The sequence below is a fragment of the Cricetulus griseus genome, chromosome 2, assembly GCF_003668045.3.
Source record: "Cricetulus griseus strain 17A/GY chromosome 2, alternate assembly CriGri-PICRH-1.0, whole genome shotgun sequence".
In the NCBI taxonomy this organism is placed as follows: Eukaryota; Metazoa; Chordata; class Mammalia; order Rodentia; family Cricetidae; genus Cricetulus; species Cricetulus griseus.
The window spans coordinates 26,909,299-26,922,082 of NC_048595.1; the positions used below are offsets into that span (position 1 = coordinate 26,909,299).

Genomic DNA, 12,784 nt, shown 5'->3' on the forward strand with positions numbered 1-12,784 from the left:
GACCTTAACCCTAGTGGGCGGGTCCTGAGTCCCCCTCCCCCCCAGTGGCCACAGCAGGCAACCTCTCAGCAGGAAGCCTGGTATACCAGGCCTGGGCCTCACATGGGGATTCTGTCCCATGGGAAGTTTCCACACGCTCTGGTGGAGGGTGGAGGCTGATCCTATGCCATGCCCTCCAGCTGACAGCTGTGTGTGTGTGTGTGTGTGTGTGTACATGTTGTATTATGAAGGACAAATGTCATGGCTGGTATCTTTCTCTATTGCTCTCTACATTAGTTAGTTAGTTTTTGGTTTATGTGTATGGGTGTTTTGTCTGCATGTATTTGTTTGGTTTCCTCCCAACCCCCCAAGACAGGGTTTCTCTGCATAGCCCTGGCTGTCCTGGAACTCACTCTGTAGACCAGGCTAGACTCTAACTCACAGAGATCCACCTGCTTCTACTTCCTGATGCAAGGATTAAAGGCGTGCACTACCACCACCCAGCTTGCCCCCATGTATATTTATGTACCATGTAAGTGCTTGGTGCCTGTGGAGGCCAGAAGAGGGCAGTGGACTCCTGGGACTGGTATTACAGAGGGTGAAACATCTCTCCAGCTCCCTTTACTTACTTTCCTTTTTTTTTTGTTTTTGTTTGTTTTTTTGAGACAGATTTCTCTGTATTGCTTTGGAGGCTGTCCTGGAATTTGATCTGTAGACCAGGCTGGCCTCCATCTCACAGAGATCTGCCTGCCTCTGTTCCGCAAGTGCTGGGATTAAAGGTGTGAGCCACCACCGCCTGGTCTTACATTATTTTTTGAGACAGGGTCTCTAACTGGACCCAGAGCTCACCAATCTGGCAAGCCTACCTGGCCAGCAAGCCCCAGGGATTCTCTTGTTTATTTCCCTGTGCTCATGCCATTCTGGCTTCTTATGCTAGGGATCTGATCTCAAATCCTCCATACTGGCCTGGCAAGCACTTTAACCAACTCAACTATCTTCCCTGCCTCCAGCCTATCTTTTCTGGGGACTGGGGGGAGTCAGGTCTCCCTGGCATCTATTTAATTAGGTGAGTATGACATCTCAGCTCTTCTCAGTCCTCAGAATCCTCAGAGCTAACAGAATGGGAATGGAGGGTGACAGCACAGAGCAATGGTACAATTAACCATTCCAACCACTCTCTTTCTAAACCCACTATAGGCCAAAGCTACCCGGAGACTCAGCACTGGGAGGGTTGAGAACCTGTCCTGCTTCGAGGTAGGGCGTGCACACTGCTGTTGATGTTGGCTGGCTAGCCATGAGCCCAATGGCTAGGAGATGGCCAACAATGCAGGTCTGGGTCTTTACTGGTTCAAGGTCTTAAAGAGAGTTCCAGGAAGGGAAGGCATTATGAGCTGGTGACATTGCCAAGGCCAGCTCTGCCATGTTGGGGTCCTGATGCATGGGCTTGTGGTGGCTCAGCATGCAGAACCCACACTGTTTTGTGAACGAGGCACTGCCCTGAAGTGTAGCAGGTCACTATGGGCTGCAGCATCACATACACAGGCTTAGACACATTTCAGAGTCACCCATGAGACAATGTGTTGTCTATTTCCAACAACTTTTGTGGCTGTTTTGTTTCCTTTAGTGCTAGGGGTCAAAGCCAGGGCTTGTGCACACCAGCCCTATCGCCAAAACTTATGAATCCCAGCACTAACAGGGGAGGAGCAGCAGGGCCTCTGGGAGGTAACACTGACATCAGTGAGGAATGTGCTCCCATACAGTGGCCAGGAGTCACTTAGTAAGATGGGGCAGCCTTGGCATAAGGTGGGGAGCTGAGGCGAACAGACGCTGCTCAGCTGTTATGGTGGAAATGGTGGGTGGCACACGGAAACCATACAGCGCTAGCTCTGGGGCCTATAGCACTTCTGTCCTTTTGCCAGGACTTGGGTGGACTGTTTTCATTTATTCCCACAGCGGCCTGAGAGGGAGACTTTTCAATACCTAATATCAGATGGTACAACTAAGGTCTAGAAGTAAAGGGACCTGCCCAAGGTCACACAGCTTGGAGAAATTGGAAGGTAGGTCCAAGCCCAGGTCTGTTAGGCCCCAGAGCCCCCTGGGAAGAGCTCAGCCCCCAAAAGACTTTTCCTTCCATCCAGACTGACTCATCTCTTGACTTGGGTTTCAGACTGCCTTGGTCTAGAAAAAGACTCTTTTCTAAGAGTCATCAAGCAGGCGGCTTTGGGCTTAGAACCTTTCTAGGAAGCTCATGTGTGGTCCTCCCACTACAGCAGGGGGTGAAATGGGGGATGGCCCTTGCCAAGAGGACCTGTGGGAGCACCAGTGAGGAGTCTCTCTTCCCTAAGTACACTGGCCTGTACTTACTGGCTGAGCATGGCAACTGGGGAACATCGGTGAGATATTCAATGAGGGGCCTTGTACACACTTCTTTCTAGAACAGTCTCCAGGGCAGTGTATGTGGCTGTGAGTGGATTTCCCCAGGAGGCTCTGGGAATTCTGCTGGCAAAGGGTTTGGCACAAACAAAGGCCAGTCTGTCTTCCACATTCCCAATGGAGACATGGGTTGCAGCTCTTACCCCAAGATGCCCTGCAAAGGCCTGCCTGGTGGCCTGTAGGACAGAGCCTAAGAATGCAGACAAAGGGTCTCAGCGAGGACCATCTGCACGCTGGGATGCAAACACTCCAGCTGTGAGCCTCTGTGTCATAGGACTGTAAGGTTTTACACAACAGCACTGGCTTTCTGTGCTGGCCACTGTGGCCACAGATGTAGCCTGTCGTCTCTGAGGCTTGGGATGCTTGCTGGGAGGACTGCTCGATCTGGAGCGATCCTGCCTCTGCCATTTCCTTGCTGTGTGAATCTCTTGCTAAACTGGAATGTCTGGGGGAAAATGGCAAAGCCTGACTCTCAGGATCTGAGTAGGTAGGAAGATGAACACCGTGGGCAAAGAGCTCCAGGCTTGCCAGAGGTAGCTGTCAATAGCCTCTCATTCTCTGCCAACTGGCATGCCTAGGAGAGCCTAGGACAGACGCTGTCTCTGACATGGGTGACAACCAGCCCTGGAGCACATGCATTAATGTTGCTCTAGGTCCTGCCAGCAGGACGCCCAACCTTCCGCCTGTGGTGGCTGTTCTGCCACCGAGGTACACAGAGTCTTTCCCACAGGAAAGCTTGGTAATGCTTGACTGCTCTGCCACCACCACCCACGTTGGCAGGGTGGCATACAGCTCCCCAGAAGTCCCAGACCCCCCAACTGGTCCTGACAGGAGGCAAAGGCATTGAGGGGTGGCGGAGCGATGTGCGTCAGCAGGGGCTGCTTTGGGTGAGTCATACTTCAGCTATGGCCCTGGGCTACCACTGTGTTCTGCTTTTCTAGGAATTGGTATGCCACTTGCCTACCCAAGAGGAAGGAGGAAGAGGGAACTCACAGCCAGCCTCACATAACCCCACAGAGGACTTCAGATTTCAGCCCTTGCTTTTTCCCGTTCCCTTCCCTGGGAGCTCTCATCCCATCTGTCCGCATTCCACTGCTTAGCACAAGAACCCGGCAGGGTGAGTGGGAAAGGGCTGGCATGCCAAGGATGAAGTGGAAATATGAGGGGCTTTCCATGCTATATCTCCATGTACCTTTCTTGAGTGTCTTGGTGCTCAAGTGAAAGGTAGCTGGAATCTGTCTAAGAGGTACAGTGTCCCGCAACCCGAAGGTCACTCAAGACCTGCTACCTCTGTGCTGAGGACTCCAGAGGTGCACCTTCAGACCATGCAGCACTGGGGGCCAGGAGGAGGGAGAGAAGCAAAACCACCAGTGGAAAAAAGAGGCCATGCATGCTAGTATAGTTAACAGGCAGGAGCCCCACTGCGTGTTTCCACGACGACCCTCGGGATGCTCATTTAGAGAGCCAGCAAGCCAACCGGCAACTGTTAAGAAGAACCTGGGCCCTCTAATCCAGCTGGTTAGGACATGGGCTCTTCAACGTCCCACAAAAGGTCTAGGACAAACAGGACCTAAGCTTTCCTCTTTATTATAGTGTTTTAAAGACAGGGTCTTTCTTGATTATATATAACTCAGGCTGACCCCAAACTTGTAATGCCCCTGCCTCTGGCTTCTGAGTGCTAGGAACCAGGCACAGTACGTAAGTCCTCACGTTGGCGTGCCAAGTCATCCTAAGATAATACACTCTCTAAAACTTTGGGCCAAGGTGGCCAGTGCCCTCCAACCAACACCTGCCTTCTTCTGCTGAGTCCCAGCCAAACCTAGGGAACTGCAGGGCCCTTAGCCTCATCTGAGGGGTGGGAGCTCCTGGCCCCTTGTCCTGTCTCACTCATAGGAACCTCAGGCCCTCCCTCTTAGAATGGACACTGGGGGTGTATTTAGGAAGCACCCCACTTATATATCTATCTGTACCACTCCACTTCTGCAGATGAGAAACAAGCTCTGAGTGTTGGTAACTGGACACATGGGTAAATTCACTTAGCAAGTAAAACGGAGCAGCAGTCTCCAAATAAGAGGCAGCACAGGGTAGGCTCTGAGCCAGGTCTGACCCCCACATCCTGCCCCTTCATCTTCCCTGACTCCTCATTTAGCCAGATTGGGTGAAAGCAGCTGTGGAATTTCCTGTTTCCTTCCCTCCCCTCTGCAGAGTGCAATACTGGGTTCTCATCCCTTCATGCTCTCCGGATGGCAAACTTTTGCTCATCCTTCCTAATCAGCCAGCTCCCCACACTGTCCTCGGTATGTAATGTGATGCTTGTTTTCTGGTCAGTACCCCATCCCCAGATGGCAAGCTACCTGGGGGTAGGTGCTGCACCCCAGAAACAAGACTGTAGTCCCCACACCAGGTAGCCGCTGTTGCACAACACCAGCCAATGGTGCACCAGGCTGCAGCTTTAAGATTGGCCCTGGCCTCTCCTGGGTGGCCCACCTCCCTACAGCTTCTTTTCCTGTGACCATGGAGACTTTGGCTACTGTACAAGGAGAATGGGGCCCCTCCTGGACCGTCCACATCATGGAACAAATCACCACCATGACACTTTTGCTATGAGTATGTGCTGCTGCCATTTCTGCCCCCTAATCTACCCAGAAGGGGAAGGGAGGGCGCGGCTCAGAGAAGCAGGTGAGGTGGTACCTCTCCCCAGTGTGCCTTTCTAGGACTGTGGCATTGCAGAGAGTAGTCCTTCCTCCCAAGAAACCTTATACCACTGCCTTAATCATGGCCGAAGGGGGCAGTGTCCAAGAGAGCAATCTGTTGCCCCTCCCACATCCCCTCCAAGACCCAGGCAGCACTCACTGCCCCACTGGGAGAGCCAGTGCTCTTTCTGTTTCCTGGTGTCCTCCTCTCAACTCCTGGTGTCCTCCACCCATCATGCCAGGCCATTCTAATCCCACGGACACTGCAGAGATCTGGGGGGAGGGGGAGCTGCAGCATGTAGCCCAACTTGATGGCTGCGCAGACAAAGAATGGACACTTACCTTTTATTGAGCACCATGTTCCCAAGCTTCAGGTCTCTGTGCACGATGTTTTTCTGAAAATCAATGAGGGGATGGTTTGCACCAGAAAGTGAGGACTGGGTGGGGTCCACTTTGGAAGATGGAGGCTCATCAGTCAGGGTCTGGGACGGCAAGAGCGCCCTAGGACCTGTCTCTTAGGCCTCATCAAGCATGCACCCGAGGTGAGTAAGAGGTAGCCCAGCAGTCTCCTCAGCTACTTTTCACCCCAGAGCGGCAGCTTATGCGAAAGCCTCCTCTTTCTCTCCCCATCAATCAGCCCATGGAGACAACAAGCTGCAGCCTGGAGGTGGGGGGCAAGGAGCAAGTGCCTCCCTTCTGTGACTGTCTGCTACAGCTATCCCCGAGCTGGGAGGCTATAACTTAGCCTCTTGAGTGACTGGGAATTACTACATGGGGCTCTGCTGGGCTGCCTGGCCCGGGACGGCTGACACTCTTCCCTTGGACACTCCTGGCCACAAAGCACACTGGGGTAAGGTTGGAACCAAGCATCTTTCTGCTGAGTCGAAGCCCAGAAGGATGCTTCTTCTGTGGCACATGGGGCCCTGGACCTCACCTGGTGCAGGGCTTCCACCACTCGGACCACATCGTAGAAAACGACCACAGCCTCCCGCTCGCTGAGCCTCTTCTCCTTGATGACATAGTGCTGCAGGTTGATGAGGTCGGCGGTCTTGTCGCTGAGGTCGTGTGCACAGAGGCAGTCAAGGACGAGGCAGATGCGTTTCTTCATCTTCTTCACCATCCGACCGGACTCTGTGTCCTCAACTGCTTCACAGGTGCGGTCCTGGGAGGCAAGGAGAGACAGGCCAAGGCCAGGGGGTTAAGGCCCTCCTTTTGAGGTCCAGAGGGAAATGGCTGAATGTCTGCTGCACTGGTGATGGACACACACAGGTGGCAGGAGCCAGTGAGTGGGAGACTGAGACCTAGACAGCCGACTGGGGTGGTACTCAGCTTCAGGCAATAAGCCCAACATGCTTAAGCTCGACATCTTGGGTGAAGGCTTCATTACATGGAAAGGGCTAAGATCAGTACTGGGCATTTAAGGCCGGCTAGACCTCTCAGCCCACTGCCGCAGCAGTCAAACTGGGGCCTTGGTCCTCCTCCTACTATGGTCCCAGATTCCAGCTATCACCAATATCACTTTCATCCATGTCCAAGACTGTAGATGTTTTTGTTTCTCACTTGTTGGAGACAGGGTCTCACTATGTGGTTGTGACTAGCCTGGTACTTGATATGTAGACCAGGCTGGCCTTGATTGAAGTCACAGAGATCCACATGCTGGGATTAAAGTCGTGTGCTACCATTCCAGGCATAAGACTACTGAAGTTTAAGAGTGGTCACTCCTGGAAAGCTTCAGGGGTCAACACAGTATATTCTGTGTGTCAACCTGACCGCACCTGGAATCAACTAAATGCCAAGTGGTGTTGAAGGGACCAGCTCCCCTTTCGGCAGCCATAATGGCCGAACACGTGCTTGTCTGACCTTGTCCTAGATGCTAGAAAGTCAGATGCCTGCCTCTTGACAAGGAACCAATCACAAGTTAACTGGTGGCACTATGCTATGCTTTACGACCCTGGGTGTACTTTATAGACAAGCGCACAGCAATGATGCACAGAGCATAGCAACCATCCTGGGAGGGCCTATGGGCCATAACAACCAGTTGGCCAATCAACACAGGGAAAGCCCTCCAAGTCTTGAGGCACACCAATCCTGAACCTGTGCATACCCCTAGACACTCCCCTTACGCTGCCCTACAAGATTTCTCTCTGCATCGGTTCGAGCTGTCTTTGCTAGCCATTCACCATGGCGGATGGGTGAAAGACCTGAGCTAACATGGGGTTAGCTCGTTAAAAAAACAATAAAGCCTCATGCAGTTTGCAGCAAGCTCTCGAATCTGCCTGGTGATTGGGGTGACCTCGATCATGGCCTAGGACCCCAGATACCTGAGTTTTCTGGGGGTCTAACAGTATACTTGTGAGAGATCTTCTTAATCTGATTATGTGAAGCAAGGAAGATCAACCTTAAATATGTGTGCCACATTTTCTGGTGGTAGCCTAGGTAAAAGGACATGGGAGGAAACTGAGGGGTAGGCACAGTGGAATATACTTTTAATCCCAGCATTCAGGAGGCAGAAGCCAGTATGAGGCCAGTCTGGTCTGCATTTCCAGTTCTAGATTGGTTAAGATTACATAGTGAGCCAGGCAGTGGTGGCGCTTGCTTTTAATCCCAGCACTCGGGAGGCAGAGGCAGGGTGGATTTCTGTGAGTTTGAGGCCAGCCTGGTCTACAGAGTGAGTTCAAGGACAACCTCCAAAGCAATACAGAGAAACCCTGTCTCAAAAAACAAAACAAAACAAAACAAAACATGATGAGATCATGCCTCAAAAAAAAAAAAGGAGGGGGAACTGCTTTTTGCCTGTTTTGGCAAGTCCTTCTACCCTGTTACTGCAGTATTCCTTCACCAGTATTAGATCTAACTTTGGGCTTCCAACACAAACTGAAGACCAAGAGCTCTCCTTCAGGCCATCAGCACCAGACTGGGACTGCTTAAGTATCCAGCCTTGTGGACTGAACTACCAGATTCTCTGCCTTCCTGTTCTCAGGCAGCTATTGTTGGACTGTCTGGACCCTCAGCCTGGGAGCCAGTCAGTAAATGCCCATATGTTCTGTTCCTTTAGAGAACCCTGACTGTCTAAGATAGTGGCTCTCCACATAGCTACAGGACTGCTTGACAGTCACATAAATGGCAAGGAATACATTGCTGGTCTCATAGCTCCACCTCATTAAGTCTAGTTCCCCATACATAAGTAAGGGGGCATTAGCAATCCCTCCCTCCATCCCTCCCTCCCCGATGTCAAGGACAGATAAGCCAGCTGTGGCCTGCAGCAGTCAGGGGTCAGCTACCAACACTGGGCCTGCAGCCCTAGTCATTCTCCTTACTGCAAGGGATCTCAAGTGTGACAAAAACAGGTGGAACTTTATGCTGAGACCCTGCTGGCCAGAGAAGGCCTGGTCATTGACAGCAGATAGCCAAAGCCCTCTGGGGATTCCTGGAGGAGGAAATAGCCAGATTTCTCCCTAAAGCAGGATCAGCCCTGTGCTTTACTTGCTTCAGGTCCAGGCCCTGTGTCTAACACAGATGACCGCTCAAGGTACTTTCAGTCACCTCTGTTCTGTCATCCAAAAGAATACAAATGAAGGACAAGCATATGAAGATACCAAAACTGTATAGGAAGATATCAGAATCAAGATACTAAAGTCAACTTCATTTCCGTTTAAGGAAAATGCTCCAATTTTTGGAGTTGCCTCTAATGGCAAGTCTAAGAATAAGACCTTGACAGGTGTGGCTGTGGGTGGGTATCTTACTGTTATCCCCAGGCTGGGAAGCTGCAGTTCAGCCTCATTAGCATTTTCCACTTACTTTATTGGTCAGGGATCAAACTGACAGGGAAACAATGGTGATGATGAACAGGCGTCACAGTGGCCAGCACTGGGCGGGCGGGCTCCCAGTGCTACTGTGCATCCATCTGCCTTGCCTACCAGCCTTAGGGCAGGTGCCACTATGATTCTTCCCATTCTACAGAACATGGGTCTAGGACTCAGACCGAAATAACTTGCCTGAGGCCACACAAAAGATGCTCAAGGACATCTGAACAACCTGAATTGCCTGGACAGGCAGGACTGTGGTATATAAAGTCACACTGTGAGAGCTGACCACAGGTGACCCCAACTCTTTCTTGTTCTGCCTTTCAGTCTAGTCTGCCAATCTAGAAAATAGCTGGAAAGAGCACGGAGACATTAAATGACTTCCTTTTTTCCCTTGGAAAATCAGCTCTTCCAAGCAAGCCTGGCTGCTGTAGGTTGTCCTTGTGACCAATCTGGGTAGGCTGAAATCACCATGGGCACTGTAGCAACTGTCATGATCCTACAAATCCCCCTGGTCAGGTCCTGATGGCCAATAGGGAAGGAATACTGAGAGTCACGAGTCAAGTTGGGAGCTGCTCACAGAAGAGATGTGGCAGGACAAGGAGTATGGGGGCCACTCACCTGGAAGAGCCCGTGGTGGTGGACCACGCCGTCCTGTGTGTGCAGCAGGGAGAGCAGCGAGTACTCGGTGTGCAGTAGCATCTTGCCCTGCCTTTCCTCTTGGCTCTCTATTCCTTGCTCCCCTCTCTCCTCAAGGGTGAGAATCTTTAGGGAAGCACAAAAAGAAAAAGAGCAAATGCTTTCCTTTATCTAGGAAGACAGCAGGACAGGGGAAGCAGGCTCACTTTGGCAGTGTGATGCTTGCGCCCGACCCCACACAAGCATGCATGGTTGGCAGCTGCCTTTCTTGACAGCCTGTAATTCACACAGAGCTCTTTAATCAGGAGCTGAGTGAGACTGTGAACTTGATTGTTTCTTGGGAAGAAATGGAGCTACTCGTGCTCACGGGTGATACAGGGGCAAAAGCAAAGAGGAGGGACAGCTGCTAGGACAGCCCTGGTTCTGAGGGTCCCAGCCTGTGCTTGCTTACCTTCAACTGATAGAAGTCATCCGTGCCATCTTTCCTTGCCAAACACTGCACAATGCTTGGTACTGGTGAGTTGCCCAGACGGGGACCTACGGCACATAAAACCATGAGCATATTTTCCAGAACATCACCACCATGGCCTTCTGGCTAGATGTTCTCTTTATACCTACTGAGCTGCCCCCAAAATCTTTAGTGGAGAGTTTTACCTCTTACAGAGTGGAGGAGGACGTGTGTGCCCTTGTCTGATATATACCTGGCTTTGGTGGAGAGTTTTACCTCTTACAAGGTGGAGGAGGATGTGTGTGCCCCTGTCTGATATATACCTGGCTTTGCTAACACATTCCTCAAAAAGGGCTTCCAGAGTGGTGTACACCTGTAACCCTAGCACTCAGGAAGCTCATGCAGAAAGATGGCTGGCTAGCTTGAGTCCAGTCTGGACTAGACAGTAAGGCCTTCTCTGGCATCAATATCCTCAGACCCTTCTCACATGTGCCCCATCTTATCTCCTTTGAGTACTCAGCTGAAGTCTTTTTTTCCCAAACACGTTAAATTTTGTGAGGGCAGAATGATCTATCTTCATCACAATTTACCGCTACACCCCTGCAAACAGCACAAGGCTATTTGCTGGCAGCAGGCACCACTAGGAGCTATTTGTGGGGTGTCTGAATTGGGACTAGGCAGTGTCTGTAAGTACCAAAGGCTGTCCTAAAGCAAAAGTCCCAACAAAGGCTGGAGAGATGGCTCAGAGGTTAAGAGCACTGACTGCTCTTCCAGAGGTCCTGAGTTCAATTCCCAGCAACCACATGGTGGCTCACAACCATCCCTTATGAGATCTGGTGCCGTCTTCTGGTGTGCAGATATACATGGAAGCAGAATGTTGTATACATAATAAATAAATAAAATCTTAAAAAAAAAAAAAGTCCCAACAAGCCCTTGGTGCCAGAGCCCACACTACCTGCAGCCCTGGCCACAACCTGAACTGGCTGAGCCTCAGACACCATGCAGAATGCCCTGCTGCTCCTCAGCCTTCGGAAAACATTCAATTCTACAGGATTTCCATAGTATTCTATAAGAAGTTCTGGGCCAAGCATGGTAGTAAACACCTTTAGTCCCAGCACTTGGGTGGTAGAGGCAGAGGCAGAGGCAGGCAGAGCTCTGTGGGTTCAGGGCAACCTAGTCTAAACATAAGAAGTTCAGGGAAATCCTATTGAAAACCCCTAAAATCAATCATGTTATTCAAGAAAGTCAGGTAGTACCTTAGATGCTTTTGTGAGTTTTTTGTTACTCTAGAGTTCTTATCTAGGGGGTAGGAGGTGAGAGTCTGGCTCCTGATCCAAAGCTGATGTGGTGACAAAAACTGACAACCTCTGCTATGGGGTGACCTCAGCCTGGGTTTTCCATTGGTAAATCAGGGCCCTGCACAGCTGTGGTAGGCACCTTGCTCTGTTGCTGATAGGTCAGAATGAGAGCCCTTGTGCCTGGCCACACCCACTCCCCTAGGGCAGACACTTACCCAGGATGAAAGGCCCTGCTCTCTTGGCATTATTTCCAGCAATGCCACTCCCTAGAGCCTTGGCCTTGGCCGACGTTTCCCCAGCTCCTCTGTCTGATGCTCTCCGCTTCATTCTCAGTTCTGGACAAGACAGAAAAGAGCCTTCCAATGAGTAAAGCAACTACTTTCCTTACTTGAACCCAGCCAGTAGTTCAACTGGAGCATACATCATACACCGCCGCCGCCGCCACCTTCTCCCGACCAGGAGGAACATCAAGGTTCCTGAGGACAAAGAACCACATTACACATCAATGGCAGATGTCCTTGAAGGCAGCGGCCACAGATCACAGAGGGAGTGAGGGTGGGGATGTCTGCTGTAAAGGGGCCAAAGGGATGACAGAAGACAGGACTTGTGTGGGTGCTGAAGACAAACCTCTATACAGACAGCCCAGGCAACCAAGCCCCAGCCCAGAGCAGCTGTTCTCAAAGTGGCCCCCTACCTCCAATGCTCATAGTCAAAAGACCTGTGGTAACCACCCCTAAATCAACTCCAGGTAGTGATGGACTGGGGAACCCTGGGAAATGGTCTCTTATACATGATGCTTATCAAACTTGACTGCATATCAAACTTCTTGCCCACAAAGTTTGAGGAGTACTGGCCTCAAGTTTGATATGTAGTCAAGAATGACCTTGAATTTCTTTTACTTTTAATTAATGAACTATCCATCATGATCACTTGAAAGTAGTAGATACCAAGATAAACTTTTTTTTTAATGAATACTAACTTTCTGGGTTTTTTGATTTTCAATACAGGGTTTCTGTGTAGTCCTGGCTATCCTGGAACTCACCATGTAGAACAGGCTGGCCTCGAACTCAGATCTGCCTGCTTCTGTCTCCTGAGTGCTGGGATTAAAGGTATGTGTCACCACCTCCCAGCATAATGAATACTAACTTTTTTTAAAAAGATTTATTTATTTACTATGTATACAGTATTCTACCTGCGTGAATGCCTGCACGCCAGAGAAAGGCACCAGATCTTATTATAGATGGTTGTGAGCCACCATGTGGTTACTGGGAATTGAACTCAAAACCTCTGCCTGTGCTCTTAGCCTCTGAGCCATCTCTCCAGCCCCATGAATACTATCTTTTAATTGTATGGGTATTTTGAACCCAGGTCCTCTGTAGGAGCAGCAAGTGTTCTCAACTGCTGAGCCATCTCTCTAGCTCCAAGATACTATTCTTTAAAAAAAAAAGAAAAGAAAAGTGTCTGGGCTCAAAAAATTGTCAATTATAAGAT

General features: G+C 50.6%; 1 protein-coding gene across 2 annotated transcripts in view; it reads right to left on the reverse strand.

Moving 5' to 3' along the window:
* Stk40 (serine/threonine kinase 40) overlaps positions 1 to 12,784 on the reverse strand; it is a 40,507-nt gene that overhangs the window by 5,290 nt on the left and 22,433 nt on the right. For both annotated transcript variants that reach the window (XM_027399253.2, XM_027399252.2), the window contains exons 2-6: positions 11,509 to 11,628; positions 9,999 to 10,084; positions 9,530 to 9,673; positions 6,040 to 6,267; positions 5,448 to 5,500 (exon numbers count right to left, since the gene is read on the reverse strand). In XM_027399253.2, the coding sequence (XP_027255054.1) occupies positions 5,448 to 5,500; positions 6,040 to 6,267; positions 9,530 to 9,673; positions 9,999 to 10,084; positions 11,509 to 11,620 (623 nt within the window). In that variant the 5' untranslated portion in view covers positions 11,621 to 11,628. The remainder of the gene's footprint in view (positions 1 to 5,447; positions 5,501 to 6,039; positions 6,268 to 9,529; positions 9,674 to 9,998; positions 10,085 to 11,508; positions 11,629 to 12,784) is intronic.